The 27,399-nt window shown below is 39.6% G+C and overlaps 6 protein-coding genes across 6 annotated transcripts; 4 read left to right on the top strand and 2 right to left on the bottom strand.

Annotated features, from left to right (window-relative positions):
- Positions 1-2,403: 2,403 nt before the first annotated feature.
- LOC128012198 (transcription factor HES-5-like) lies at positions 2,404-3,894 on the top strand. Its single transcript, XM_052595289.1, has 2 exons — positions 2,404-2,562; positions 2,669-3,894. The coding sequence occupies exons 1-2, from the start codon at positions 2,503-2,505 to the stop codon at positions 3,080-3,082; spliced, it is 474 nt and encodes a 157-aa protein (XP_052451249.1). The 5' UTR covers positions 2,404-2,502; the 3' UTR covers positions 3,083-3,894.
- A 4,847-nt stretch (positions 3,895-8,741) lies between these two features.
- On the top strand, positions 8,742-9,794 carry LOC128012203 (transcription factor HES-5-like). Its single transcript, XM_052595295.1, has 2 exons — positions 8,742-8,900; positions 9,007-9,794. Exons 1-2 carry the CDS (start codon positions 8,841-8,843, stop codon positions 9,253-9,255), a joined length of 309 nt encoding a protein of 102 aa, XP_052451255.1. The 5' UTR covers positions 8,742-8,840; the 3' UTR covers positions 9,256-9,794.
- Positions 9,795-12,021: 2,227 nt separating this feature from the next.
- On the bottom strand, positions 12,022-13,308 carry LOC128012200 (transcription factor HES-5-like). Its single transcript, XM_052595292.1, has 2 exons — positions 13,150-13,308; positions 12,022-13,043 (listed from the first exon to the last, which is right to left on the bottom strand). Exons 1-2 carry the CDS (start codon positions 13,207-13,209, stop codon positions 12,630-12,632), a joined length of 474 nt encoding a protein of 157 aa, XP_052451252.1. The 5' UTR covers positions 13,210-13,308; the 3' UTR covers positions 12,022-12,629.
- A 1,932-nt stretch (positions 13,309-15,240) lies between these two features.
- Positions 15,241-16,728, bottom strand: LOC128012199 (transcription factor HES-5). The gene is made up of 2 exons (XM_052595291.1): positions 16,570-16,728; positions 15,241-16,463 (listed from the first exon to the last, which is right to left on the bottom strand). The coding sequence occupies exons 1-2, from the start codon at positions 16,627-16,629 to the stop codon at positions 16,050-16,052; spliced, it is 474 nt and encodes a 157-aa protein (XP_052451251.1). The 5' UTR covers positions 16,630-16,728; the 3' UTR covers positions 15,241-16,049.
- A 1,408-nt stretch (positions 16,729-18,136) lies between these two features.
- On the top strand, positions 18,137-19,192 carry LOC128012201 (transcription factor HES-5-like). Its single transcript, XM_052595293.1, has 2 exons — positions 18,137-18,218; positions 18,325-19,192. The coding sequence occupies exons 1-2, from the start codon at positions 18,159-18,161 to the stop codon at positions 18,736-18,738; spliced, it is 474 nt and encodes a 157-aa protein (XP_052451253.1). The 5' UTR covers positions 18,137-18,158; the 3' UTR covers positions 18,739-19,192.
- Positions 19,193-23,039: 3,847 nt separating this feature from the next.
- Positions 23,040-24,179, top strand: LOC128012202 (transcription factor HES-5-like). Its single transcript, XM_052595294.1, has 2 exons — positions 23,040-23,149; positions 23,257-24,179. Exons 1-2 carry the CDS (start codon positions 23,090-23,092, stop codon positions 23,656-23,658), a joined length of 462 nt encoding a protein of 153 aa, XP_052451254.1. The 5' UTR covers positions 23,040-23,089; the 3' UTR covers positions 23,659-24,179.
- The last annotated feature ends 3,220 nt before the right edge of the window (positions 24,180-27,399 follow it).

The following is a 27,399-nucleotide window of genomic DNA, read 5'->3' as shown; positions in this document are numbered from 1 at the left end:
GGCACTGCTTCTTGTCACTGAAAACACAGAGGAGCCACTTCTTCTGCTGGGTCTGGGAATAAGCGAAGTGTGTTCCTCGAATACTTGGAGTATCCATTGTGGAAGAGCAAGATTTTCTTTGGGGTGAAGAAAGAGACCATTTTCCCCCAAAGGTCTGTATGAGAAACACCATTGTGCAGCCGCTGCTCCAGAGCACCCAGAATCTGCTCTACACCATCTGAGCACTTCCTCTCCAGTTTCATAAGTTTACACCTAAAAGACAAGAAAACATTTACATGAGTTTCATTCAGTTCAGAAGCTTGACGATAACTGCAACAATAACTTAATTGCATGACAGTTTGTTAATTTACGTTTTCTGCAGATCTCTCATGGTGAAGGACTGGGTCGTTCCTCAGTGTGCAGTATCGAGAAGTGATATGCATTGACTTTTCTTTTCCCCTTGGGTTGAATTTATATGCAGCCTCACTGAATTTAATGAGATGTAAGTTCTCACACTTTTTAACCAATCAGGAAACTGCAGTATGACAATAGTGCAAGAGAGGATTGTTTAAATAAATAATGCCAAGGCCCTAAACACCAAATGAGCAGGTGGGTTTTATATTGTATGTCAGTCAAGGATTGAGACATATCTAAAAGAGTAACAGAGAGCATGTGAATTAGCATTGACCTCATTCATGCTGTCAGCCGATAATATGTGTGGGAATGTGCCCTCAAACATCTGTCCAGAAACACTACAAGAAAGCAAAACTCAGCAAAAGTTGAAGGCAAAGAGATTAAATGTTTAGACAGTTAACATCAAATATTTACTTAATTCATTAATTTAGTTGTAGTCATTTGTTCATTAATTCATTTTATATTTTGTTTGCTCTAAACCAAGTGAAACTCAACATAAAAGTTTATGTTTATTTTATAATTTATTTTTTATTTATTCCAATTTTATTTATTAATTATGTATACAGTCAGCAAGTGGATCAAAAAAGTTAATCAAAGTTGTCCTATAAGACAAGAACACATTTTGGTTTTAGGTTTTAGGACAAATTTGACAAAATGTTTTTATCCATGTCAAATGTAGACTACTATACCTAAACTTAGTGTATATTTCCATTTATTAAATATACAGTAGTGGATTATTTTGCTCATAGCTCTAAAACAAGCATAACTCAACATAAAAAGTGATTATAAACATGATAATGTGTAGACATTCAACATCAATCAATTTTTTTATTTGATTTATTTTCAATACTTTTTATTTGAATTGATTACTTTAAAAAATCTTAATTATTTTCAATACAATGTATTAGAATTTATTACATTAAACATTTATTTATTTATATATTTATAATTGTTTAATATGTATATATATTAAATAAATATTTATTAAGTATGCGATAATGGGTTATTCTGCTCTTCAAGTTGATACAATCCTGATGCATATAACAATTTTATTCACACTTGCAAATTTTTATTTTCACATTTTAATAAATGGATAAAACCATGATACATTTTTATCATTGAATCTAAGAATAGGGCTAGGGAATATTAGGGCTAGGGCTGGGACGCTGTGGTTTAAGGGAGGTAATTGAATGATGCCTCCAGATGGTGAGCCTGGCTGCCTGAGAGGTGCTGTGAGAACAGAACAGTGAGTGCTGGGAAGTGCGAGGCAGGGTCATTCTGACATTGTGTAATGGGCCACGCTTCTTTTATCAGTGGGATTAGTGTCAGTGAATAAGTGTGGGAAGCCGTGCCGCTCAAGGGCTCCCAGGTTCCCACTGAGTGGAGTGTGTGACTGAGAGACGCCAGCAGACAGCAGGCCAGACAGCTGGAAGAGTCTTAAGTGTGTGTGGGGAGAGTGTGCCAAGAGAGAAGTGTGCCGCCCAGACCTCATAGAGCTGAGAGGAAAAGAGCCTCCACACACTTCAGACATTGTACTTTAGTTTAACATGGCATAAACCTGAAAAACACAAAATAAAAAAAAATTTTTTTTTTATATGAAACATTTCATAATCATACCTAGAATGATAAATAAATAATTGATATATGTGGCAGAGTTCCTTTCCTTTGAATAATTTGCAAAACATACTGTATATACCTTAAGGCTCATGTCTAACTCCCAAGAGACCATGGGACAATTTTGTTCCTTGTGCAAAGAACACAATAAACTGTGCTTTAAAGACCGAAGCAACTTGCAGTCACTTAGATCACTTTACGAGGTCACACATTTCCCACATTCACAGGCCACTAGATGAATCAGTCTTCATCCCTCGTAAATGCCCCTCCACCTGCTCCCCAGAGATGCGCTCATTGTGTCGGAGCAATAAGGGCTTCAGCAGCCATGTGGCGGCCCAAACGCTCCCATTGGCTGCAGACTGTGAGAACCTCCAGCAAACTCCAGACTCACACATTCATATGGAGATTTGGGAGTATAAATAGAGGGAGAGGAGAGAGAGTTGAGCACAGATCTCATCTGATCCTAACGGAGAACTGAACACAAGACACACAGCCATGGCACCAACAATCACTGGATCAGTCATCAGCAGAGAACAACTTCCACTCACAAACAAGGTAAATACTCAACATCTCATATCTCACTCCACAGAATCATATATCCTTCTGAGGTATCAAAATGTGGATGAGTGTTTCTAAATGCATGTTCTCGGTGTTTCCTCAGCTGAGAAAGCCCATAGTGGAGAAGATGCGCAGAGAACGAATCAACAGCAGCATTGAGAAGCTCAAGTCTCTTCTGGGTCAAGAGTTCCTAAAGCAACAGCCCGACTCCAGACAGGAGAAAGCTGATATCCTGGAGATGACGCTGGATTTCTTGAGACTCCAGCAGCGCTCCCAGAATCCCTCGTCCTTCAGCTGTACTGCAGCTGGTGACGGACGCTCCAGATGTGTGCAGGAGGCCGTCAACTTTCTGTCTCAGTGTCCAGAGCAGACAGAGTCCCACAGAAGACTGCTGAAGCACTTCCTGAACACGCAGCTCTGCACAGAGAACAACACACGAGTGCCGCCTCAGATCAGTTCACCAGCCGCACAGAGCAGCAGCAAAGAGCAAACTCTGGCGCTCTGGAGACCCTGGTAGAGCCACCAGGACCCGTGTGATTTATCAGACAGAATTCATAATGCCAGTCTGAGATTGGCATGGACTGAAATTCTAATGTAGGAATTGATTTCCGCCTCTGATGCTTATGCAGCACCTTTAATCTGCTTTCAGAGAAAGTGTGTGTTTCGTTGAAACTGTATGACCAGTGATATTTGATGAGAATGTACAGAATCATTTGCTGTGTAAAATGATTACTACATTTGTGAACATTCAGATTTAAAGAAACGTTAAAGTCTGATTCAGACGTTTGAGCTCTTGTAGCTCTTTCACCCATATTGGGTTTATTCTTTCACTGCTTTCATTTACTGAAACTTTTTGTTATATTTCTGTTGTTTGAAACAGATCTAATGCTTCTCTTATTATATAAGAAATATTTCTTCATTTGAAGAATATTGTGTGTTGAAAGCACAAATGATTGTTTTTAATGTTTGCATGTGTTTACATGAATGAGACGTTTCCCTGTAAAGGGCAGTTGTTTATCGTCACTGTTAGTGATTTCAGTTTTACTCTTTGTATTCAAAGTCAAGTTCTTACCTTCTTGGAAGTTGTCTTGCATTGCACATTGCACTTGCTTAATACTTTTAAATGTCTGTGACATTGTACATTTCTTCCTAGAGAATTACATAATAACATGAGTTCTTTATGATTGTGAAAATATGTATTGACACATTGTTACTAATGTTACTGCTTTGTTACTTTGTCTTTCAAAGTCGAGACAAATGTTTATTGTCAGATTTGCTCACATAGAGCAGCAATCATATTGCTTATGACAAATAAATTGTACAATCAAAGGTTTTGTTTGGTGTTATGTTTTACATACTTTTTTTTTATAAAGTATGTCTGAATAGTATAGTCTCATCAAAAACTCTAACCCTCTAAGTATTAGAAACAGTGCTCTTCAGGTTTAACATTTCAAGAACTGAGATTAGAATCAGATACATTTTTTTTTTTTTTTAAGATATTAAAATATCATAGGTCTAAACGGTGAACCTGACTTGATATTAGTTTCTAACTCTCAGAAAATGTGTGTATTTACAGTAATTACTTGAGAAATAAATTCCTGCATATTTTTTCCATGCAGGTGCATCTCTTATAGTTCTCACAGTGAGTGAATATTAATGTTAAATTACAGAGACTGCAAAATATAGAACATGGTCTGTCTCTGTTACACAAAACTTTGTTTTTGTGTAATTATTAACCCAAAACCCATTACATATCAACCTACACTGATAAGGAGACAACAGAGGACGGTCTCTGTATGAAGCCTGACTGACGGGGTAAAGCTGGACTGAGACTCCATTCCCTGGAGTTTTCCCACACTCTGCCCATTCAGAGAACTCAACAATAGTGTGATTCATTAACAACAATTCAGCACATGGCCATACGAGCTTCAACAGAGACCCACGGGACAGATTCTACTGAATCATTAGCATTCGCCTTAATTACTGACAGACATATTAGAGTATTTGGTGATTACCCTTTTAAAGTTTAAGGCATTGTTAAACACACAAAACATAGAAAAAGTTTGAACTATATAATGTTCAAACTTATACTATTATATATGTGTGTTTCTGTTGCTCAGTGGTAGAGTATTGTGTTATCAGCGCAAAAGATTGTTGGTTCAATTCCCAGGGGACACAAATAGGTCAAAAATGTATATCCTGAATGCACAGTAAGTCACCTTGAATAAAAGTCTTTGCTAAATATGTAAAGACCATTACATATCTGCTATTTTAAATTATGGTTATCCTTTTTTCAATTTTAGAGTCATGACTAATTAGAAATACTTTGTAATTTCTATTATTAGCCATATACGTGTATAACTTAATGTTTACACTACCAATCAATAGTTTGCGATCTGTCTTATATTTACCAAAGCTACAATTATTTGATCAAAATATAGTAAAAGCAGTAATATTGTGAAAAACTTTTTTTTTTTATATTTCAGTATATTTTAAAATGTATTCCTGTGATTAAAAAAGCTGAATTTTCAGATGAAAAAACAAACAAAAAATATATGTATTAGCCTTTTATTATCAATGATTAAAACTGCTGTGCTGTTGAATATGTTTGTGTCACGGTTTACGCTGCCGGAAGGAACACGGAGCCGAGGATAAACGAAATAAGGTTTTATTATCCAACATAGGAGTTATCCAAACATGGATCACGGAGGAAGACACACGTAAATAGCTCGTGAGTATCAAGTAGACCCGACAAAACAGAACTGAAAGGACAAGGCTTATGTACAGAGGATAATAGGGAAACACAGGTGGATGGAATCACTAAATTAACAGGGACATTAACACACATGAGGAAGAGAATAGACACACCTGGGAACTAATCAAACCAAATACGGAAGACAGAAACTGGGTCACAGGGGCAAAAACACTAAATGAGTCCAGGTGTGTGACAGTACTCCCCCCTCCCGGTAGGTGCGTCCTCGCACCGTAGAAACAACCGAGGGAGGCGTGTGTGGGAACTTGGGAGGAGGTTCCGGTGGAGGACGGACTCCCAGGAGGGGGCCAGCAGACAGGGACCACGGAGGAAGGAGCCAGGGAGGAGACGACGGAGGGAGGAGCCAGGGAGGAGACAGGAGCAGGAGGAGCCAGATGGTCCACCAGAGACCAGCCAGGATGGAGATCCAAGGTGGAGTCGACGGCGGGAGGAGCCATGGTGAAGGAGGGGTCGACGACACCAGGGGGCCGACAGGCGGAGACTGCACCGGTGGGTGAGGAGCCCAAGATGGAGCAGCACAGCTGCAGAGCCAGGGGGATGTTGAGGATCCGGAGGGCCTAGGTGGAGCAGAAGGTTCAGGCGACCAAGGCGGAGGCGGGGTCCTGGCAGACCGCTGTGGAGCCGGAGTGACCGAGGATGGAGGTGGAACTGGAGGGAAGGAGGAGCCTGACAGAGCCGGAGGGATGAAGTGACGAAGTGGAACCAGAGGAGTGGAGTCCCGAGGCGGCGGATGGTCGACGACTGACCAAGGTGGAGCCGGAGGGACGAGGGATCCCGGTGGAGCAGGTGGGATGACAGGCCACGGTGGAGACGAGGGAGCTAAGAGCCAAGGCGGAGCCGCTGGGTCGAAGGACCGAGGAGGAGTCCAGGGCTCGGAGGCTGGAGGCGGAGACAGGGCCTTAACGCGCCAAGGCAGAGCTGGAGACTGGCACTCCAGTGGCGAACCATTGCGCCCCGATGGCGCGGACTGAGGGTGAGCTGCGGGACTGACTGGCACCAGCAGGGATGGTGAGGAACTGGCTGGTCTAGGAGGAGGACAGAGAGGAAGGATGGGAGGAAGGACAGGAGGATCAGGGCTGGACGGAACCAGCGAAAGTGGAGTAGAGGGACCAGCAGGTTTGGGAGGAGGTGGGAGAGGGAGGCTGGGAGGGAACACAGGAGACACAGAAGGTTCAGGGCTGGACGGAACCAGCGGAGACACAGAAGGTTCAGGGCTGGGCGGAACCAGCGGGGAGACAGAAGATTCAGAGCTGGGCGGAACCAGAGGAGACACAGAAGATTCAGAGCTGGGTGGAACCAGCGGAGAAACAGAAGATTCAGGGCTGGGTGGAACCAGCGGAGACACAGAAGATTCAGGGCTGGGCGGAACCAGCGGAGAAACAGAAAATTCAGGGCTGGGCGGAACCAGCGGAAAAACAAAAAATTCAGGGCTGGGCGGAACCAGCGGCGAAACAGAAAATTCAAGGCTGGACGGAACCAGCGGAGACACAGAAGATTCAGGGCTGGGTGGAACCAGCGGAGACACAGGAAGCTCAGGGCTGGGCGGAACCAGCGGAGAAACAGAAAATTCATGTCTGGATGGAACCAGCGGAAATGGAGCAGAGGAAATGACTGGAGGAGGGAGGAGTGGGAGACTGAGAGGGCAAACAGGGGAGTCAGGGCTGGACGGAACCAGCGGAGAAACAGGGAAATTAGGGATTACCTCCATAGACCAGTCCATCAGATCCAGAACTTGCTCCAAATGACCTTCAGAGACTGCATACAGCTCACCCTCAGTCGCAGGAGTGTGGGCAGGGCTTTCCTCCACGCCCTCGATCTCCACTAGGACTCCCACGATGCACGGTGTTGCCGGCTCACACACCTGGTCAGTCGCGCTCTCGAGATCCTGTTCCTTGTCAGTGGATGGCTCGGGCTCTGCGGCTGTGGTGGGCTCTGGCTCCGTGCAGCATGATGGTGGCTGGCTGGTCTCTGGGTCGGGAGTGGGGCTGGCGAGGTCCTCTATGGGGCAGACGGTGAGAGGTGAACCATTTCTCGCCAGAGTCCACTCCACGAATGCAGCGAAATCCTCCCGAGGACCATCTTCGGGCGACAACGCTCTGCACTTGGAGTTCAGGCTGGCGTTGTAGAAGGCACAGAGCGCGTCGTCCGGGTAGCTGGTGGCATTAGCTAACAGAAGAAACCGTCTGGTGTGGTCCTCGAGAGAACGTCCTTCCTGCTCCAGCATGAGGAGGAGGAATCCGGGGCTAGAGAGGGGATCCATCAACACTACGAAACAAAAAGACTGTGAAAAAACAAAAACAAAACGGAGGGAAAAACACGTAGTTTTCTACTTTCTTTTTCAGGTCGGGTCTTCTGTCACGGTTTACGCTGCCGGAAGGAACACGGAGCCAAGGATAAACGAAATAAGGTTTTATTATCCAACATAGGAGTTATCCAAACATGGATCACGGAGGAAGACACACGTAAGTAGCTCGTGAGTATCAAGTAGACCCGACAAAACAGAACTGAAAGGACAAGGCTTATGTACAGAGGATAATAGGGAAACACAGGTGGATGGAATCACTAAATTAACAGGGACATTAACACACATGAGGAAGAGAATAGACACACCTGGGAACTAATCAAACCAAATACGGAAGACAGAAACTGGGTCACAGGGGCAAAAACACTAAATGAGTCCAGGTGTGTGACAGTTTGTAAAAATATCATAATTTTTTTCAGGAGTATTTGATTAATAGAATGATTAAAATAACCTAATTTTGTAACATTAAAAATATTTTTACTATGACTTCTGACAAATTTATTTATTCATTATTTATTATTATTATTTTAATTGTAAAACTATTTAAAAACATCTTACTGACCACAAGCATTTGAGTGGCAGTGTGCCCCCAATACCTCAAGTACCCCCAGAAACCTGCCTAAATACCCCCAGGGATCCACACACACCTGCTTTATAGGATTCACTAATTATTTCAACATGGGACATCTGAATTACACTGAAAAGTCAACGGAACAGTTATTATTAAGCTACATGCACATCCACCAGAAATGAAATCTTATGATGAATCAACTGATTCTCCTCCTGTTGAACAAAAACTGAAATATGTTGCGCTGTGTTTTGGCGATGGGAATGTTCCACTATTGATGGCGCGTGCTTTGTCAATAAATGACCCCAGTGTCACACAACAAATGAAGCTTTAAATGAAGGGTCTCCACTTTCTCACACACTTTCCATCCTTAACACCCACCCCTCCACCTGCTCCCCAGAGACGTGCTCATTGTTTTCTGAGCAGTAAGCATGTCACTTAGCATGTGGCGGCCCTCTGTCCCTTGTGTCATTAGTCCTCTTCCATTGGCTGCAGACTGTGAGAACCTCCAGCAAACTCCAGACTCACACATTCATATGGAGATTTGGGAGTATAAATAGAGGGAGAGGAGAGAGAGTTGAGCACAGATCTCATCTGATCCTAACGGAGAACTGAACACAAGACACACAGCCATGGCACCAACAATCACTGGATCAGTCATCAGCAGAGAACAACTTCCACTCACAAACAAGGTAAATACTCAACATCTCATATCTCACTCCACAGAATCATATATCCTTCTGAGATATCAAAATGTGAATGAGTGTTTCTAAATGCATGTTCTTGGTGTTTCCTCAGCTGAGAAAGCCCATAGTGGAGAAGATGCGCAGAGAACGAATCAACAGCAGCATTGAGAAGCTCAAGTCTCTTCTGGGTCAAGAGTTCCTAAAGCAACAGCCCGACTCCAGACAGGAGAAAGCTGATAAGCACTTCCTGAACACGCAGCTCTGCACAGAGAACAACACACGAGTGCCGCCTCAGATCAGTTCACCAGCCGCACAGAGCAGCAGCAAAGAGCAAACTCTGGCGCTCTGGAGACCCTGGTAGAGCCACCAGGACCCGTGTGATTTATCAGACAGAATTCATAATGCCAGTCTGAGATTGGCATGGACTGAAATTCTAATGTAGGAATTGATTTCCGCCTCTGATGCTTATGCAGCACCTTTAATCTGCTTTCAGAGAAAGTGTGTGTTTCATTGTTTCATTGATTAATACATTTGTGAACATTCAGATTTAAAGAAACGTTAAAGTCTGATTCAGACGTTTGAGCTCTTGTAGCTCTTTCACCCATATTGGGTTTATTCTTTCACTGCTTTCATTTACTGAAACTTTTTGTTATATTTCTGTTGTTTGAAACAGATCTAATGCTTCTCTTATTATATAAGAAATATTTCTTCATTTGAAGGATATTGTGTGTTGAAAGCACAAATGATTGTTTTTAATGTTTGCATGTGTTTACATGAATGAGACGTTTCCCTGTAAAGGGCATTTGTTTATCATCACTGTTAGTGATTTCAATTTGTCTTTTAGGCAAAATCAAGTTTTTACCTTCTGTGAAGGCGTCCTCTGTTGATTACTTCATACTTAAGTAGAGAATAAAAATAAGTTATAAAATATTTCCTGCCTATAATCCCTTGTTGTCACTGAATTCCTTGTCCATGAGTTTAACACATCAGCACATTTGCACAGTTTAAAAGTTATTCAACTCTTTTATTCAGATCTATTTGGTTTAAACTTAATGGTGTGGTTCAAGATGCACATGTACTTTAAAAATATGCCTATAAATGACACATTTGACAATTTAGATTTATAAGCAAAATTATACCCTCTCTAATCAGGTCTAGTTTGCAATTTATTCACGCCATACTTGACTACTGACATTTTACTACATTAACTGCAGTAATTCAGTGAAAAATTATGTTTTTTAATCACACTGAGCTCAGACCTGAATTTCACCAAGCAGAGATAGAAAATAATTACCTACATTAAGCAAATGTGTGGTTTATTAGTTGATAAATAAAGATAAATACAGGTGCTGGTCATATAATTAAAATATCATCAAAAGTTGATTTATTTCACTAATTCCATTCAAAAAGTGAAATTTGTATATTATATTCACTTATTACACACAGACTGATATATTTCAAATGTTTATTTCTTTTAATTTTGATGATTATAACTGACAACTAAGGAAAATCCCAAATTCAGTATCTCAGAAAATTAGAATATAACTTAAGACCAATTTAAAGAAAGGATTTTTAGAAATCTTGGCCAACTGAAAAGTATGAACCGCTGCGTTGACCTTAGACCTCAGAAATCACAGTGGACCAACACCAGCAGATGACATCACACCCAAAACCATCACTGACTGTGGAAACTTTACACTGGACCTCAAGCAACCTGGATTGTGTGCCTCTCCTCTCTTCCTCCAGACTCTGGGACCCTGATTTCCAAAGGAAATGCAAAATTTACTTTAATCAGAGAACATAACTTTGGACCAATCAGCAGCAGTCCAGTCCTTTTTGAAGTGAGATGCTTCTGAAGCTGTCTGTTGTTCAAGAGTGGCTTGACACAAGGAATGCGACAGCTGAAACCCATGTCTTGCATACGTCTGTGCGTAGTGGTTCTTGAAGTACTGACTCCAGCTGCAGTCCACTCTTTGTGAATCTCCCCCACATTTTTGAATGGGTTTTGTTTCACAATCCTCTCAAGGGTGCGGTTATCCCTATTGCTTTTACACTTTTTCTACCACATGCCTTCCTTCCCTTCTCCCCTCTATGTGCTTGGACACAGAGCTCTGTGAACAGCCAGACTCTTTTGCAATGACCTTTGGTGTCTTGCCCTCTTTGTGCAAGGTGTCAATGGTCGTCTGTTGGACAAGCAGTCAGCAGTCTTCCCCATGATTGTGTAGCCTACAGAACTAGACTGAGAGACCATTTAAAGGCATTTGCAGGTGGTTTTAGTTAATTAGCTGATTAGAGTGTGACACCAGGTGTCTTCAATATTGAACCTTTTCACAATATTCTAATTTTCTGAGATACTGAATTTGGGATTTCCCTTAGTTGTCAGTTATAATCATCAAAATTAAACAAAACTTTTTGATGATATTCAAATTATATGACCAGCACCTGTAAGTGTAAAGGAGTTAATTTCATGAGATGACAGCAGCACAATCTCATTCCATTACCTACTCAACAAATCTGTCAAATCTGACAGTCAACAAAACTACTGGGCAAACCATACTTTCATATTCAAACTTATTATAATCATTATCAGAAAAAAAAGCATTACAAAATCTATCACTGGTGTGTTACATTTTTGTAGCTTATTTGCTCATAAAGGGTGCATATTAGTAAATGCACATAGTACCTAAAATGTACATATTATTACCTAAATGGTAGCAGTAGCACCCCACTGACAGCTTTTGTACCCTTTAAATGTAGCTGTGATTTCATTTGACTTGATTCGTGAAGAACTGGCTGAAAATATTCAGATTATATTTTACATTAATCACTAAGGACCATGATGTGCAGATTGACTAAAGAGCAATTAAAACATAGAAGGGAGTCACTTGCGCTTCAGCCTGGTTGGTGCTCACGGACTCTGAAGAAGACGCATGAGCGTCGAAACGTTAGTCGTTTTTTATTAATAAATTATTCAAAACGTTGTGTGCTCCGGTTCTGTTTCCTTGGTCCGAGCTAGACCTTGGTTTTCCTCTTTTGAGCAATTAAAACATCTTTATAGTGTGCAAGAATACTATGTTGTTGTTTTTTGATAGACGAAGAAAACACTCATTATATTCTTAAAACTTACTTTCATTTTTTACTTCAATATAAAGTAATACAAATGCAGAACACACCTTCAAAGAAGGTACAAACTTGACTTTGAATATAAAGAGTAAAACTGAAATCACTAACAGTGACGAAAAACAACTGCACTTTACAGGGAAACGTCTCATTCATGTAAACACATGCAAACATTAAAAACAATCATTTGTGCTTTCAACACATAATATCCTTCAAATGAAGAAATATTTCTTATATAATAAGAGAAGCCTTCTGTTTCAAACAACAGAAATATAACAAAAAGTTTCAGTGAATGAAAGCAGTGAAAGAATAAACCCAATATGGGTGAAAGAGCTACAAGAGCTCAAACGTCTGAATCAGACTTTAACGTTTCTTTAAATCTGAATGTTCACAAATGTAGTAATCATTTTACACAGCAAATGATTCTGTACATTCTCATAAAATATCACTGGTCATACAGTTTCAATGAAACACACACTTTCTCTGAAAGCAGATTAAAGGTGCTGCATAAGCATCAGAGGCGGAAATCAATTCCTACATTAGAATTTCAGTCCATGCCAATCTCAGACTGGCATTATGAATTCTGTCTGATAAATCACACGGGTCCTGGTGGCTCTACCAGGGTCTCCAGAGCGCCAGAGTTTGCTCTTTGCTGCTGCTCTGTGCGGCTGGTGAACTGATCTGAGGCGGCACTCGTGTGTTGTTCTCTGTGCAGAGCTGCGTGTTCAGGAAGTGCTTCAGCAGTCTTCTGTGGGACTCTGTCTGCTCTGGACACTGAGACAGAAAGTTGACGGCCTCCTGCACACATCTGGAGCGTCCGTCACCAGCTGCAGTACAGCTGAAGGACGAGGGATTCTGGGAGCGCTGCTGGAGTCTCAAGAAATCCAGCGTCATCTCCAGGATATCAGCTTTCTCCTGTCTGAAGTCGGGCTGTTGCTTTAGGAACTCTTGACCCAGAAGAGACTTGAGCTTCTCAATGCTGCTGTTGATTCGTTCTCTGCGCATCTTCTCCACTATGGGCTTTCTCAGCTGAGGAAACACCAAGAACATGCATTTAGAAACACTCATCCACATTTTGATATCTCAGAAGGATATATGATTCTGTGGAGTGAGATATGAGATGTTGAGTATTTACCTTGTTTGTGAGTGGAAGTTGTTCTCTGCTGATGACTGATCCAGTGATTGTTGGTGCCATGGCTGTGTGTCTTGTGTTCAGTTCTCCGTTAGGATCAGATGAGATCTGTGCTCAACTCTCTCTCCTCTCCCTCTATTTATACTCCCAAATCTCCATATGAATGTGTGAGTCTGGAGTTTGCTGGAGGTTCTCACAGTCTGCAGCCAATGGAAGAGGACTAATGACACAAGGGACAGAGGGCCGCCACATGCTAAGTGACATGCTTACTGCTCAGAAAACAATGAGCACGTCTCTGGGGAGCAGGTGGAGGGGTGGGTGTTAAGGATGGAAAGTGTGTGAGAAAGTGGAGACCCTTCATTTAAAGCTTCATTTGTTTTGTGACACTGGGGTCATTTATTGACAAAGCACGTGCCATTAATAGTGGAACATTCCCATCGCCAAAACACAACGCAACATATTTCAGTTTTTGTTCAACAGGAGGAGAATCAGTTGATTCATCATAAGATTTAATTTCTGGTGGATGTGCATGTAGCTTTATAATAACTGTTCCGTTGACTTTTCAGTGTAATTCAGATGTCCCATGTCGAAATAATTAGTGAATTAGGGGTACACTGTTACTCAAATGCTTGTGGTCAGTAAGATGTTTTTAAATAGTTTTACAATTAAAATAATAATAATAAATAATTAATAAATACATTTGTCAAAAGTCATAGTAAAAATATTTTTAATGTTACAAAATTAGGTTATTTTAATCATTCTATTAATCAAATACTCCTGAAAAAAATTATGATATTTTTACAAACATATTCAACATCACAGCAGTTTTAATCATTGATAATAAAAGGCTAATACATGTTTTTTGTTTGTTTTTTTCATCTGAAAATTCAGCTTTTTTTATTCACAGGAATACATTTTAAAATATACTGAAATATACATTTTTTTTTAATAATATTTCACAATATTACTGCTTTTACTATATTTTTTTATCAAATAATTGTAGCTTTGGTAAATATAAGATAGATCGCAAACTATTGATTGGTAGTGTAAACATTAAGTTATACACGTATATGGCTAATAATAGGAATTACAAAGTATTTCTAATTAGTCATGACTCTAAAATTGAAATAAGGATAACCATAATTTAAAATAGCAGATATGTAATGGTCTTTACATATTTAGCAAACACTTTTATTCAAGGCAACTTACTGTGCATTCAGGATATACATTTTTTACCATATGTGTCCCCTGGGAATTGAACCAACAACCTTTTGCACTGATAACACAATACTCTACCACTGAGCAACAGGAACACATACATACTAATAGAATAAGTTTGAAAATTATATAGTTCAAAATTTTTCTATGTTTTGTGTGTATAACAGTGCCTTAAACTTTAAAAGGGTAATCACCAAATACTCTAATATGTCTGTTAGTAATTAAGGCGAATGCTAATGATTCAGTAGAATCTGTCCCGTGGGTCTCTGTTGAAGCTCGTATGGCCATGTGCTGAATTGTTGTTAATGAATCACACTATTGTTGAGTTCTCTGAATGGGCAGAGTGTGGGAAAACTCCAGGGAATGGAGTCTCAGTCCAGCTTTACCCCGTCAGTCAGGCTTCATACAGAGACGGTCCTCTGTTGTCTCCTTATCAGTGTAGGTTGATATGTAATGGGTTTTGGGTTAATAATTACACAAAAACAAAGTTTTGTGTAACAGAGACAGACCATGTTCTATATTTTGCAGTCTCTGTAATTTAACATTAATATTCACTCACTGTGAGAACTATAAGAGATGCACCTGCATGGAAAAAATATGCAGGAATTTATTTCTCAAGTAATTACTGTAAATACACACATTTTCTGAGAGTTAGAAACTAATATCAAGTCAGGTTCACCGTTTAGACCTATGATATTTTAATATCTTAAAAAAAAAAAAATGTATCTGATTCTAATCTCAGTTCTTGAAATGTTAAACCTGAAGAGCACTGTTTCTAATACTTAGAGGGTTAGAGTTTTTGATGAGACTATACTATTCAGACATACTTTATTAAAAAATATGAAAAGTATATAAAAAATAACACCAAACAAAACCTTTGATTGTACAATTTAATATGATTGCTGCTCTATGTGAGCAAATCTGACAATAAACATTTGTCTCGACTTTAAAGAACATTCTTAGTGTCTTAAAGTAACAAAGCAGTAACATTAGTAACAATATGTCAATACATATTTTCACAATCATGAAGAACTCATGTTATTATGTAATTCTCTAGGAAGAAATGTACAATGTCACAGACATTTAAAAGTATTAAGCAAGTGCAATGTGCAATGCAAGACAACTTCCAAGAAGGTAAGAACTTGACTTTGAATACAAAGAGTAAAACTGAAATCACTAACAGTGACGATAAACAACTGCCCTTTACAGGGAAACGTCTCATTCATGTAAACACATGCAAACATTAAAAACAATCATTTGTGCTTTCAACACATAATATCCTTCAAATGAAGAAATATTTCTTATATAATAAGAGAAGCCTTCTGTTTCAAACAACAGAAATATAACAAAAAGTTTCAGTGAATGAAAGAAGTGAAAGGATAAACCCAATATGGGTGAAAGAGCTACAAGAGCTCAAACGTCTGAATCAGACTTTAACATTTCTTTAAATCTGAATGTTCACAAATGTAGTAATCATTTTACACAGCAAATGATTCTGTACATTCTCATAAAATATCACTGGTCATACAGTTTCAATGAAACACACACTTTCTCTGAAAGCAGATTAAAGGTGCTGCATAGGCATCAGAGGCGGAAATCAATTCCTACATTAGAATTTCAGTCCATGCCAATCTCAGACTGGCATTATGAATTCTGTCTGATAAATCACACGGGTCCTGGTGGCTCTACCAGGGTCTCCAGAGCGCCAGAGTTTGCTCTTTGCTGCTGCTCTGTGCGGCTGGTGAACTGATCTGAGGCGGCACTCGTGTGTTGTTCTCTGTGCAGAGCTGCGTGTTCAGGAAGTGCTTCAGCAGTCTTCTGTGGGACTCTGTCTGCTCTGGACACTGAGACAGAAAGTTGACGGCCTCCTGCACACATCTGGAGCGTCCGTCACCAGCTGCAGTACAGCTGAAGGACGAGGGATTCTGGGAGCGCTGCTGGAGTCTCAAGAAATCCAGCGTCATCTCCAGGATATCAGCTTTCTCCTGTCTGGAGTCGGGCTGTTGCTTTAGGAACTCTTGACCCAGAAGAGACTTGAGCTTCTCAATGCTGCTGTTGATTCGTTCTCTGCGCATCTTCTCCACTATGGGCTTTCTCAGCTGAGGAAACACCAAGAACATGCATTTAGACACACTCATCCACATTTTGATACCTCAGATGGATATATGATTCTGTGGAGTGAGATATGAGATGTTGAGTATTTACCTTGTTTGTGAGTGGAAGTTGTTCTCTGCTGATGACTGATCCAGTGATTGTTGGTGCCATGGCTGTGTGTCTTGTGTTCAGTTCTCCGTTAGGATCAGATGAGATCTGTGCTCAACTCTCTCTCCTCTCCCTCTATTTATACTCCCAAATCTCCATATGAATGTGTGAGTCTGGAGTTTGCTGGAGGTTCTCACAGTCTGCAGCCAATGGGAGCGTTCGAAAGTCTCAAAGGAGCAGAGGGCTGCCACATGCTCAGTGAGGCATTTATTGCACGGGGAACAATGAGCTCTGACAGGCAGGTGGAGAGCGATGTATTACAGGGAGGAAGTGTGTGAGAAAGCAGAAACCCCTTTTGAAGTCTCATCTGATGCTAAGAAACCAGTAAAAGAGTATGTGCCCTTTTTGTTAAGTGTACGTCTGAGCCCACTAGTGAAAAAATGCTTATATTTTACTTTTTCGTTTAAAATCTGTTGTTTAATTGATTATTGCCAACAGGCAATTTGCATGTTTGATAAATTATCTATTAGTAGTGTAGATTCAAAAGTTGTTTTGTAAATTAATTGTAATTTTGTATTATTTTTTCATAAAAACAACTGTTTGATTTTCAAGTTTAAGTGGAAAATATCCAGTCACGTCTTATTCTCTTATAATACATGATGAATCAATTCAGTACCTGTTGCAAAAAGCATAAAGTTTTGCTGATTATCCTCTGGTTTAATAAACATGTTAACATTTTCTAGCATGACAGTTAACTGGCCTTTAATTAAAAGATTTACTTAAGATTTTCAGGGAAGGAAAAAAACAGGTGAAGTTCAGATGTCCTCTCTCAGAATACAGACTTGAAGGTGATGTAGTTCAGGACTGGGACTGCACTTTCTACAGCTTTCCCATAGTCTCTTTATTCATCAGAGATGAATAGAAGTGTGCCTTGCTGCAGGCAATTAGGCAAGTCATCAAGGGACTCTATAGAAACCTCACAGGGGTGTTTATGACACTGTCCCTAATTGAGATGGGCATTTGTTTGCTTGTTTGGACTCATAGATTCATACTTAGAAATGAGAATTCAATAAATAGATTCATTCAATCACATGGTGTGAAACTATAATTTCCCCAATTTTTTCCCATAGTGTGGTCATTTTATTGATGTTTAGTAGTTAATTATTTATTGACAGACAAATGAATTGGAAACAACCCCGTTTATTTTCCCTATGATTGTATTTCATTTTTTAAAATCACTATTAATAATTACATTTAATAATTTGAACCATTATTTTCATTGTAGGTCTTTCATATAAACAGCACGTGCTTTTGTGAGCAATTAATCCTAACCATGAGCAACAAGGGTGCACTTTCTCACACACTCCACCTGCTCCCCAGAGATGCGCTCATTGTGTCGGAGCAATAAGGGCTTCAGCAGCCATGTGGCGGCCCAAACGCTCCCATTGGCTGCAGACTGTGAGAACCTCCAGCAAACTCCAGACTCACACATTCATATGGAGATTTGGGAGTATAAATAGAGGGAGAGGAGAGAGAGTTGAGCACAGATCTCATCTGATCCTAGCGGAAAACTGAACACAAGACACACAGCCATGGCACCAACAATCACTGGATCAGTCATCAGCAGAGAACAACTTCCACTCACAAACAAGGTAAATACTCAACATCTCATATCTCACTCCACAGAATCATATATCCTTCTGAGATGTAAAAATGTGGATGAGTGTTTCTAAATGCATGTTCTTGGTGTTTCCTCAGCTGAGAAAGCCCATAGTGGAGAAGATCCGCAGAGAACGAATCAACAGCAGCATTGAGAAGCTCAAGTCTCTTCTGGGTCAAGAGTTCCTAAAGCAACAGCCCGACTCCAGACAGGAGAAAGCTGATATCCTGGAGATGACGCTGGATTTCTTGAGACTCCAGCAGCGCTCCCAGAATCCCTCGTCCTTCAGCTGTACTGCAGCTGGTGACGGACGCTCCAGATGTGTGCAGGAGGCCGTCAACTTTCTGTCTCAGTGTCCAGAGCAGACAGAGTCCCACAGAAGACTGCTGAAGCACTTCCTGAACACGCAGCTCTGCACAGAGAACAACACACGAGTGCCGCCTCAGATCAGTTCACCAGCCGCACAGAGCAGCAGCAAAGAGCAAACTCTGGCGCTCTGGAGACCCTGGTAGAAGCTGTTCTGTGAATGTGAACTATCACGATTAACTCTGTTATTAGAGAACATGGTATTTCAGCTCTTTCATGAGAGAACAATCGCCTGTATTCCTATATTTGGATCTCACTGTATTTTTGCCATTGGCAAATTACCCTTCCAGCTAATTGAATCTGCTATGTTAGCAATTATATATCTCATACTGAGATGCAATATAGATAATCTATGAACATGTTCCATGTTTCTGAATAGATCCAATGGATCTCTATTAACTTCTTGTTCTTTTTTGAATAGCTTTTTTTGTGTTGGTGTTGTAGATTTTATATAATCAACTATATGGCCAACAAATTCTTTTATAAAGATTATTTAGGTAACTGCGTTTTAAACAAGTGAAAGGTGTGTCTAACAATCAAGCACAGTGGTAGAAAAACACTAAATGAAGATGCTGGATATCATATGCAAATGTTTTATAAAAATAATAAATGTCTATTTTACATCATATTTTCTGTGGCAATGAGTTCATTCATCATTCAGTGTTCCTACCTCCATATTCACACATTCATTCCACTAACTTTTAAATTGCATCAGTTAGTTTCAGTTACTTATTTGATAATTAAAAACCAGCTCTCATGTGCTTTGTTATCCACTCAAGCTATAATTGTCTCCTACCAAGACACATTATAATGAGTTAGGATAGGTGGCATCCCTGTCATCAGAAAGTTTTGTTCAACTTACACACACAATTTGTCTCAAAGTGGCGGATCTGCAAAACTGCACATCCTGTACAGATTCACAAATTCAGCCAGGTAAATTTAAAAGGCTGAAGCAAACAGAAATGACAGGAAACTTATTAACAGAAAACTTGTGATTTTAGTAACAGTGTACTCACCATGCTAAAGCAAAATATTTCATTTGTTGAAATATTGTATAGGGTTACAATTTATTTTTATAGGGTATAAACTCAAATAGGGTCCCCAGCTCAAATTTTTGATTTTGCCATCATTTTTTCTGAAGAAAGATACATATGTATAGTGATGAAAACCGTTATATTATATGTCATGGATTAATATTTAGGCCGGTCAAAATGGCAATTTTCACTGGAGATTCAGAGCCAAATTAGAGGGGGTTAAAAATGACTTAAGAAAGATGGCAGCATCATTAGTGAAAGTGAAAGTGAAAGTGAAGTGACATTCAGCCAAGTATGGTGACCCATACTCAGAATTTGTGCTCTGCATTTAACCCATCCGAAATGCACACACACAGAGCAGTGAACACAAACACACACACTGTGAACACACACCCGGAGCAGTGGGCAGCCATTTATGCTGCGGCGCCCGGGGAGCAGTTGGGGGTTCGATGCCTTGCTCAAGGGCACCTAAGTCGTGGTATTGAAGGTGGAGAGAGAGCTGTTCATGCACTACTCCCATTATGTTACTTTTACACAGAGATTGGTAGGTATATTAGCAAAATCTGTTGACTTTAGCTGTCTTTTTTGTATTATGTGCCAGTGGTGACCATTCAAAAATGGGGAAAGTTTTTTCTTCAAAGTTTTCAGGCATGTAACTCAAAAAGCATTTTTGTCATCTTCATTTTTAAGGCTGTATATTGCTCAGTTTCAGATATACTAGAGTTTAAATATGGTTCCAGGGGTAAATTGATAAACTGTACATATTTTCAGTGGTCAAAAAACAAATGTGGGTCACTTTGAAAAAAATTACACTTCTTTTCTTTTAAAGAGGATAGTATGAAGAACAAAAAATGTTTAAACTAGAAATGTGTCTTGTTTCCTTCTGTCAAAATAACTGTATTGAACATACCTGAGTGCAAACCTGATGATTTAAGATTCTTGTTCTTAATAAACCTTTCTTTTAGAGTCTTCCATTTCAAGGCCCTACACCATTCAGTCCCAGAGTTATGGGGGTCTCGATGAGGCTCCATGTTCAGATTGTTAAATATTATCCATATTCATTGGTTGAAAACCAAATGCTGGTCACTTTATACACAGCCAATAATAATTTAAAGAACAATGTCTGAAGACTAAATAATGTTGAAATTAGAATTGTATCTTGTTTCCCTCTAGCAAAACAATCTGCAATCATTTAATCTTTTGGCTTTCAACACTTTATATCTTTCTATATTAGTAGTATAAAAAAATGAGCGGAGACCTCTGTTGACACGGAGTGTCCCTAAATTGTTTAGCACTTTAAATAAATGAAAAATATATATTAACAAACACCTGACTTGCAATAAGTAAGAATTTCTCGGTTTGAACAGATCTGAAAACACCTGCTGAATCCTGGGAAAGTCCTAAAAGTGTTTGAACAGTGTCCGAAGTCCAGATGGTCTTGCTACGTCTTGAGTCCCCCTCTAATAAAGAGAGTTCAAACACCGTGATTAATGTGATGTGTAACAAGACACACTTCTTTTGTTTCCTTACTGTGGGCAGTCAATGAACAGACTGTGGGAAAGGAAGGCTGGCCTCTCATACAGAGCTCATGGGAACTTCAGTAAAAGCCCCGTGCCTTATGTCACACAAACCTTGTCTCTCGGGCCTGCTGCTACAGGTGGCTGAGCGTAGAGGAATCACAGGAACAAAATTATATATCCAACTCAGATGAAACTTGGAACAGGCTTCATATCTGCTATAGTTGAGAATATATACACACACACAAAAAGTGATAATTTATTATTCTTTGCTAAAATTATTTAAAATGCAATAAGGTGGTCTGAATTCCTTACTACTGCACAAAGCTTGATTTACCAAGTTTGTGTGTGACACATTTGACTAACTGTTTGTTTTACAACAAAGATGTAATTAACATTTTCAATAGAGCAGTTAGTGCATTGTTTGCACTCTCCAGATTAGAGCACCCAGGGTGGTGGGAATGTCCTCAGAAACAAACTCACAGTATTTCAGGCATATAATGTGAAAAATACAAGCAAAACACAATCACACACACTATTTATGCAGCATAAACAGTATCTTTGCTATCCATCACAATACAAAAAGAGGCGATTTCACCAGGATTATTATCATTAACAAAAAAACTAAACCCAAAACATTAAAGAAAACATTACTTGAAACAATAGGCCTTAAATGTTAACTCAAATAAAAAATATATATATATTTTTCATATATTTCATTTCAGATAGTTGCCATGGCAATAATTCCAATTTCTTCTAAAAACTAATCAAACCAAAATGAATGGTCATAAAAAAAACTATAGGCTAAAAATAAAATGACACACACAGACACACACACACACACACAAAAAAAAAATGTAAACCACTTAAACTTTAATTTTAAAGTGAAAAGTTAAACAATATCATAAAAATAAAATAATAATTGTGATATCAATGATTATGTCACTGGTATTCGCTGGTGGCTGATACATGAGTGGATATTTGTGTGTAAGCAAGGGGTTCTGTGGGATTTCCAAGCGTCTTCAAAAAGCAAGCACAATTCTTAATCAATATTGACCTGCTCGTTCCCATGCGCTTCATCACCAGAGTAAAACCATTCCACTCACGTGCTTGTATTTTGTCTGTGTCTAGTAGTAGTTGAATTCTGCCCCTTTCAGTTTTTGATAAACTCTTGGCATCTGCTGGGTGAGGGATGTGGATTATCAAAGAAATATTCCTGGCCTGGGAACAGACTGGAGTCTGTGTTTCCAGCTGGGTCTCTCATAAATGTGTTGGTTCATGGTTTATAAAATATTGGGTTAATAATGTATATGCATATATTATTTTTCATCACTGGACAATCTGGCTATTCATTAACCATGCATAGTTTAGAAAATCTATTTTATTTGCATTAAAAATGCATGTGGGGAAAAAATAATTCAATTTTAAATCCAAAAATGCTTGTAATTTTCACAATTACAAAGAAACATCAAGAAATATTGAATTAAATGTTAAAAGTGTAAATCATAGATGTGCAAACATCAATTAATTAGCATGGTTCATAAAAAAAAATTTATTTTCATTTTTTTATTTCTACCAAACCTGTTTTGTGCATTTGAAAACATGCCCAACCTATATTTATCATGATATTTCGATATAGAAAATTAAATATTTTTCTAATTGGCTGAAGGGCCAAATTCCTTCACTTAACCTTCAAGTGTGTCGTGCCTCTGATACCTTGGGAAACATTCCTTCAGTGGAAGGCGACAGGCAGTTAACCATACAATAATGTCCTCTATTGTTGTGATGAGCCGGTCCTCTGGTCTCAGAGTGTGGGAAGAGTAACACAGCACAGGTCACATGGCTTTGTAATGCTAATGCTGCTGTATAAATACAGGGGGCTGCTCCTCAAAGACACTCCCAACTCTTTTTGCCACTGAAGAGAAACAAGCTTTCCAAACTGGTACATGGCACCCCATTCAGATATGTTGGTACATCTTCACTTCAGTGACAAGGACAAAATTAAGGTATGTTTAATTTCAATGAAATTCTTCTTCCAAATGATTCACCAGAATTGCATTCTGTATGCCGTTTGAACCATGTTCTTCTAATCAATGTTCCCATCTGCTTTCAGCTGAGGAAGCCAATTGTTGAAAAGATGCGCAGAGACCGCATCAACAGCTGCATCGACCAGCTCAAGAGTCTCCTGGAGAAGGAGTTTCACAGCCAAGACCCCAGCGCCAAACTGGAGAAGGCCGATGTCCTGGAAATGACCGTCAGCTTCCTCAAACAGCAGCGGCAGCAGCTTCCTCAGAGGGACTATAATGAAGGCTACTCTCACTGCTGGAGGGAGTCTGTCCACTTCCTCACTCTTCATTCCACCGGAGGAGGATCTGCCCGGGAGCTCCAGCATCTCCACAACGGCCAGCAAACGAGCGCTGCTATCAGCTCTGCCTCAACAGGATCTTCCTCTAAACTGAGCACGCCTGGTTTGCAACAGCTTGACATCAGGAGACCTGTCTGGAGACCCTGGTAGAGAAGATGTGAACTGTAAACCCTGAGGGACGTCGTATAAACGTCTCTCATGAAAGTAGGAGATTCATTTCCAAAGTGTACGTTTGTGTTGTCATCATATTGATTGACGAAAACTTAAGACAAACATGTGTTTGTCAATTGAAAGAGGTGGATTTATGTGCTTCTTGTTCTGTTTTAATAGCTCTTGATGTGATTTTTACCACATGTGATTATTAATTCAAATTAAATTGTTGTTGTTTTTGGTGTATATATGTATACATTTTTTATATATATATGTTTTGATGTATGCATATTTAATTGAGGTTGCCTCCAGTGGAGTTTTGTGTATCAGCCCATTAAAATGAAATTGTACTTCAGTGTTTTTCAAAGTATCTTTATGTTTGCACTGGAATTTTCCACCTTTGTTAGATAAGGTATGTTGTACCTTTGATAAAGGATCCAGTTTGTTGCCTTGACCAATGCTGTTCTGAAAATGAGCTCTTATGTCAAATGTTTTCTGTTAATAAAATTCTACATTACCAATTCATGGTTTTTGTTTGAATAATTATGTGCAATAATTTATATATAAAAAAAGCATGTGATATGAAAGCTGACAATATTAATTAACAAGTTATGTTAAATGGTTAGGGAACTAAACTAAGAAACATCACTTGTGGGCTGATCTACTTACTGTAAACTGAGCAAGCTGGTTTAAAAACTTTCAATTTCTGTGAACCACTGATTTTTTATTGTAATGGATAGTTTTATTTAATAGTTCTTTCAAATAAGGTGTTCCAGAATTCTATATAATAAAATATAAAGTAAATAGAATCTCAAAAAATTCTAAATGAAATTATTATTAGTATTTATTATTCGAGTTCGACAGAGAGAAATGCTGGTTTTTTATAAAAAAAAATATATATTATTTAGCTGAATCAAATTTCATATGGCATTCATACAAAACACAAATACAATTTTAAGCTCTCAAATAAATCTGTATGTCTATGAAGTTTCTACCAGCACAGATGGGGAACGTCAAGTAAATACGATTACGCAGCCTCCCCTCTACAGGCACACTTCTATTGTCCTCCCCTCCTGAGAATATCACACTCACAATAGGAAAGTAGTGTGGGAAACGCTTCCGTACTCCCAACTCACACGTTCCAGAGTCAATGGAGATGACCTCCCTAACAACAGCAAGCCTTTCTTTTCCCAGGGACTGATGCGAGGGTGTGTGTCACTGAACAATTAGAAGATTAGAACAAGTGGATCCAAAAGTCTATGTGGAAAATGTGGGATTTAAATTTGGTTATAAACAGAAAGAAAAAAAAAGTTAAACAAAGAAGCAGGAATAATGTTATTATGGATTATGGACATATTATTTTGGTTAGAAGTACTGAAATAATGGATTTTGTTTATTACAAATGGGCAGATTTTCACTTTACAAGGCATTCTCACTGATGCACTAGAGTCATGCAGATTATTGCAGTTTTCATGAACTGTCTCAACTCTCATTCTGATGGCACCCATTCACTGCAGAGGATTCATTGGTGAGAAAGTGATGCAATGCTAAATTTCTCCAAATCTTTTCTGATGAACATCTACATCTTGGATAACCTGAGGGTGATTAAGTTTTTCAACAAATCTTCCTTTTTGGGTGAACTATTCCTTTAAAGACTTACTAAAGACAAACAGGACAAGTAAAGCCATCTGTCCTTGTATCTGCGAGACCAAGATCATGATTTAAATCAGCTGCCCAATTGAATCTGTTCTCAGAATAGTTTCGAGTGAAACTGGGCACTCATGAGAGCGGAGCACATGACAGATGTTCACACAGGCCAGTTGAACCGTGTGCTCTGCCCTTTCGGTAGCCAACACAATTAGGCTTTCTCTGTCATTCTTCCCACTGGCAACACATGCCAAGCACTCACAGTCCAGAGACAATTACAGTATCGGCTGCTTCTAAAAGACTGAAACTGGGATTTTGTTGCTCTGTATTGTTAATAGGCTTTACTGGATTATCCTACTGTTGAGAGACATAGTAGAAGGTCTTATTTGTTTTCACTGCTTGGACATGGTGCACATTTGAATGCAGTTTTGGAAGTAAGCTGTGGTATTCAACTGAGGCTTTTTTATCAATATTATGTACACCTTTGGCAAAAAAGTAGACAGGATGGCACCTACATGTAGGGCCATGGCGAAGCCCCCTCTGGAAATGCAGTAACCTGTGAAGAAAGTGATACAAGAAATCATATATATCATGAGACTAAATTTAATGCATTTGGCCTCATTATAATTGGACAGCAGATATTTTCCCATGCATGTAGATCTTGCTCAGGCAGAAGAAAAAAAAAGCTCAACACACAAAAAATAGAAATAAAGAAGTCTATAAAGGCCTGCCTTACAAGAGTGCACAGTCACACACGCCAAGCAGATGGTGAAGCTGATAATGCAGAGGGGCTGTTTAAAGAGACAGTCAATGAGGGCGGGACTGTTGACGGTTCACAGTGTGCTGCAGGAGGCCACGGTCAGAGACGCCAGCATCAGCAGACTTCACCACAGTGGTACTTCTGAGGTTGAACAGGAAGATGACAGCCGTACCAAGGGTGAGAAACAGGGTCACCCCCAGGGAAATGAGCAGGGCTGTAGTCTTCTTACATGTCTCACTCTCTGCTTCAGATCAGAGGTCTCTGGGACACGCCTGGCAGAAAGTGTAACCTATGAGAACATGTGAACTCAAGTCAGAATAAGACGCATTTAAAATGTTTCATAAAATGGCAACAATACAGAATTTAAAGGGTTAGTTCAACTAAAAATATAAATGCTGTCATTAATTACTCAACCGCCTGCATGTACCCCCAAAACACAACAACGATGGAGGCTGTGAGAGAAGAACAGTTTCATAAAAATCTGGCAATGACATCTATTCAATTGATCTATTCAATGGCAAAGAAAAAGAACAAGAACAAGCGACATAGATGGTATGTGCCTCCACTTAACTAAAATAGAAAGACATTGATTTTCACTATGGAGAGACTGGCCTTGACACTCCGAGTACTAGTTTGTGGGGCCACAGAGCAAAGTGTGGCTGAAACATTCAAGACTGGACCGTGCACAGCCCACAAGATAGTTGCGTAGATGAGCGAGGATATTTGGCTAGCTCTGAAAGATGAGTTCATCTCTGCACCCTCATAAACACAAGAGCTAGCCCCAGCACAGAGCGGAAGACTGTTTTTTATTTATGAAAGGACACATTCGATTGTGCTTCTAGCTGTGTGCGATGCACAATACAAGTTCACTATGGTGGACAATGGCTCTTATGGCCGTGAAAGTGATGGAAGTGTCTTTCTAGAGAGCTTTTTTGGAAGAGCACTGTTGCAAGGACAGCTGGATCGAAAGCCCTACTTGGGAAAGGAACTTTGTGTCCACATGTCATAGTTGGAGATGCTGCTTTCCCCCTGAATGTGAAACTGATGCGGCCATATCCAGGTATTGTAAGCAAAGTGTTTTCATACATTATTATCATTATTAAACAATAAAAATGGCAATACTTTTATGTAAGTATATGGAGTTTCTTGTCTAACTTGGCCTATTCTGTTTGCTATGAATAACGGGCAAGAATCTCACATCTGCACAGAGTGTGTACAACTACAGACACTGCCGAGCACGTCGCATAATAGAGAATGGCCTCTCGGTTCTGAATCCTCTCGGTCACCCCATCGAGAGTTCTGTTGGAAAGGCAGTGAGTATTGTTCAAGCTTGC

The sequence above is a fragment of the Carassius gibelio genome, chromosome B23 (genome assembly GCF_023724105.1).
Source record: "Carassius gibelio isolate Cgi1373 ecotype wild population from Czech Republic chromosome B23, carGib1.2-hapl.c, whole genome shotgun sequence".
Taxonomy (NCBI): Eukaryota; Metazoa; Chordata; class Actinopteri; order Cypriniformes; family Cyprinidae; genus Carassius; species Carassius gibelio.
Note: the sequence above shows the minus strand (reverse complement) of the source record. Positions and strands in the feature narration are given on the sequence as shown.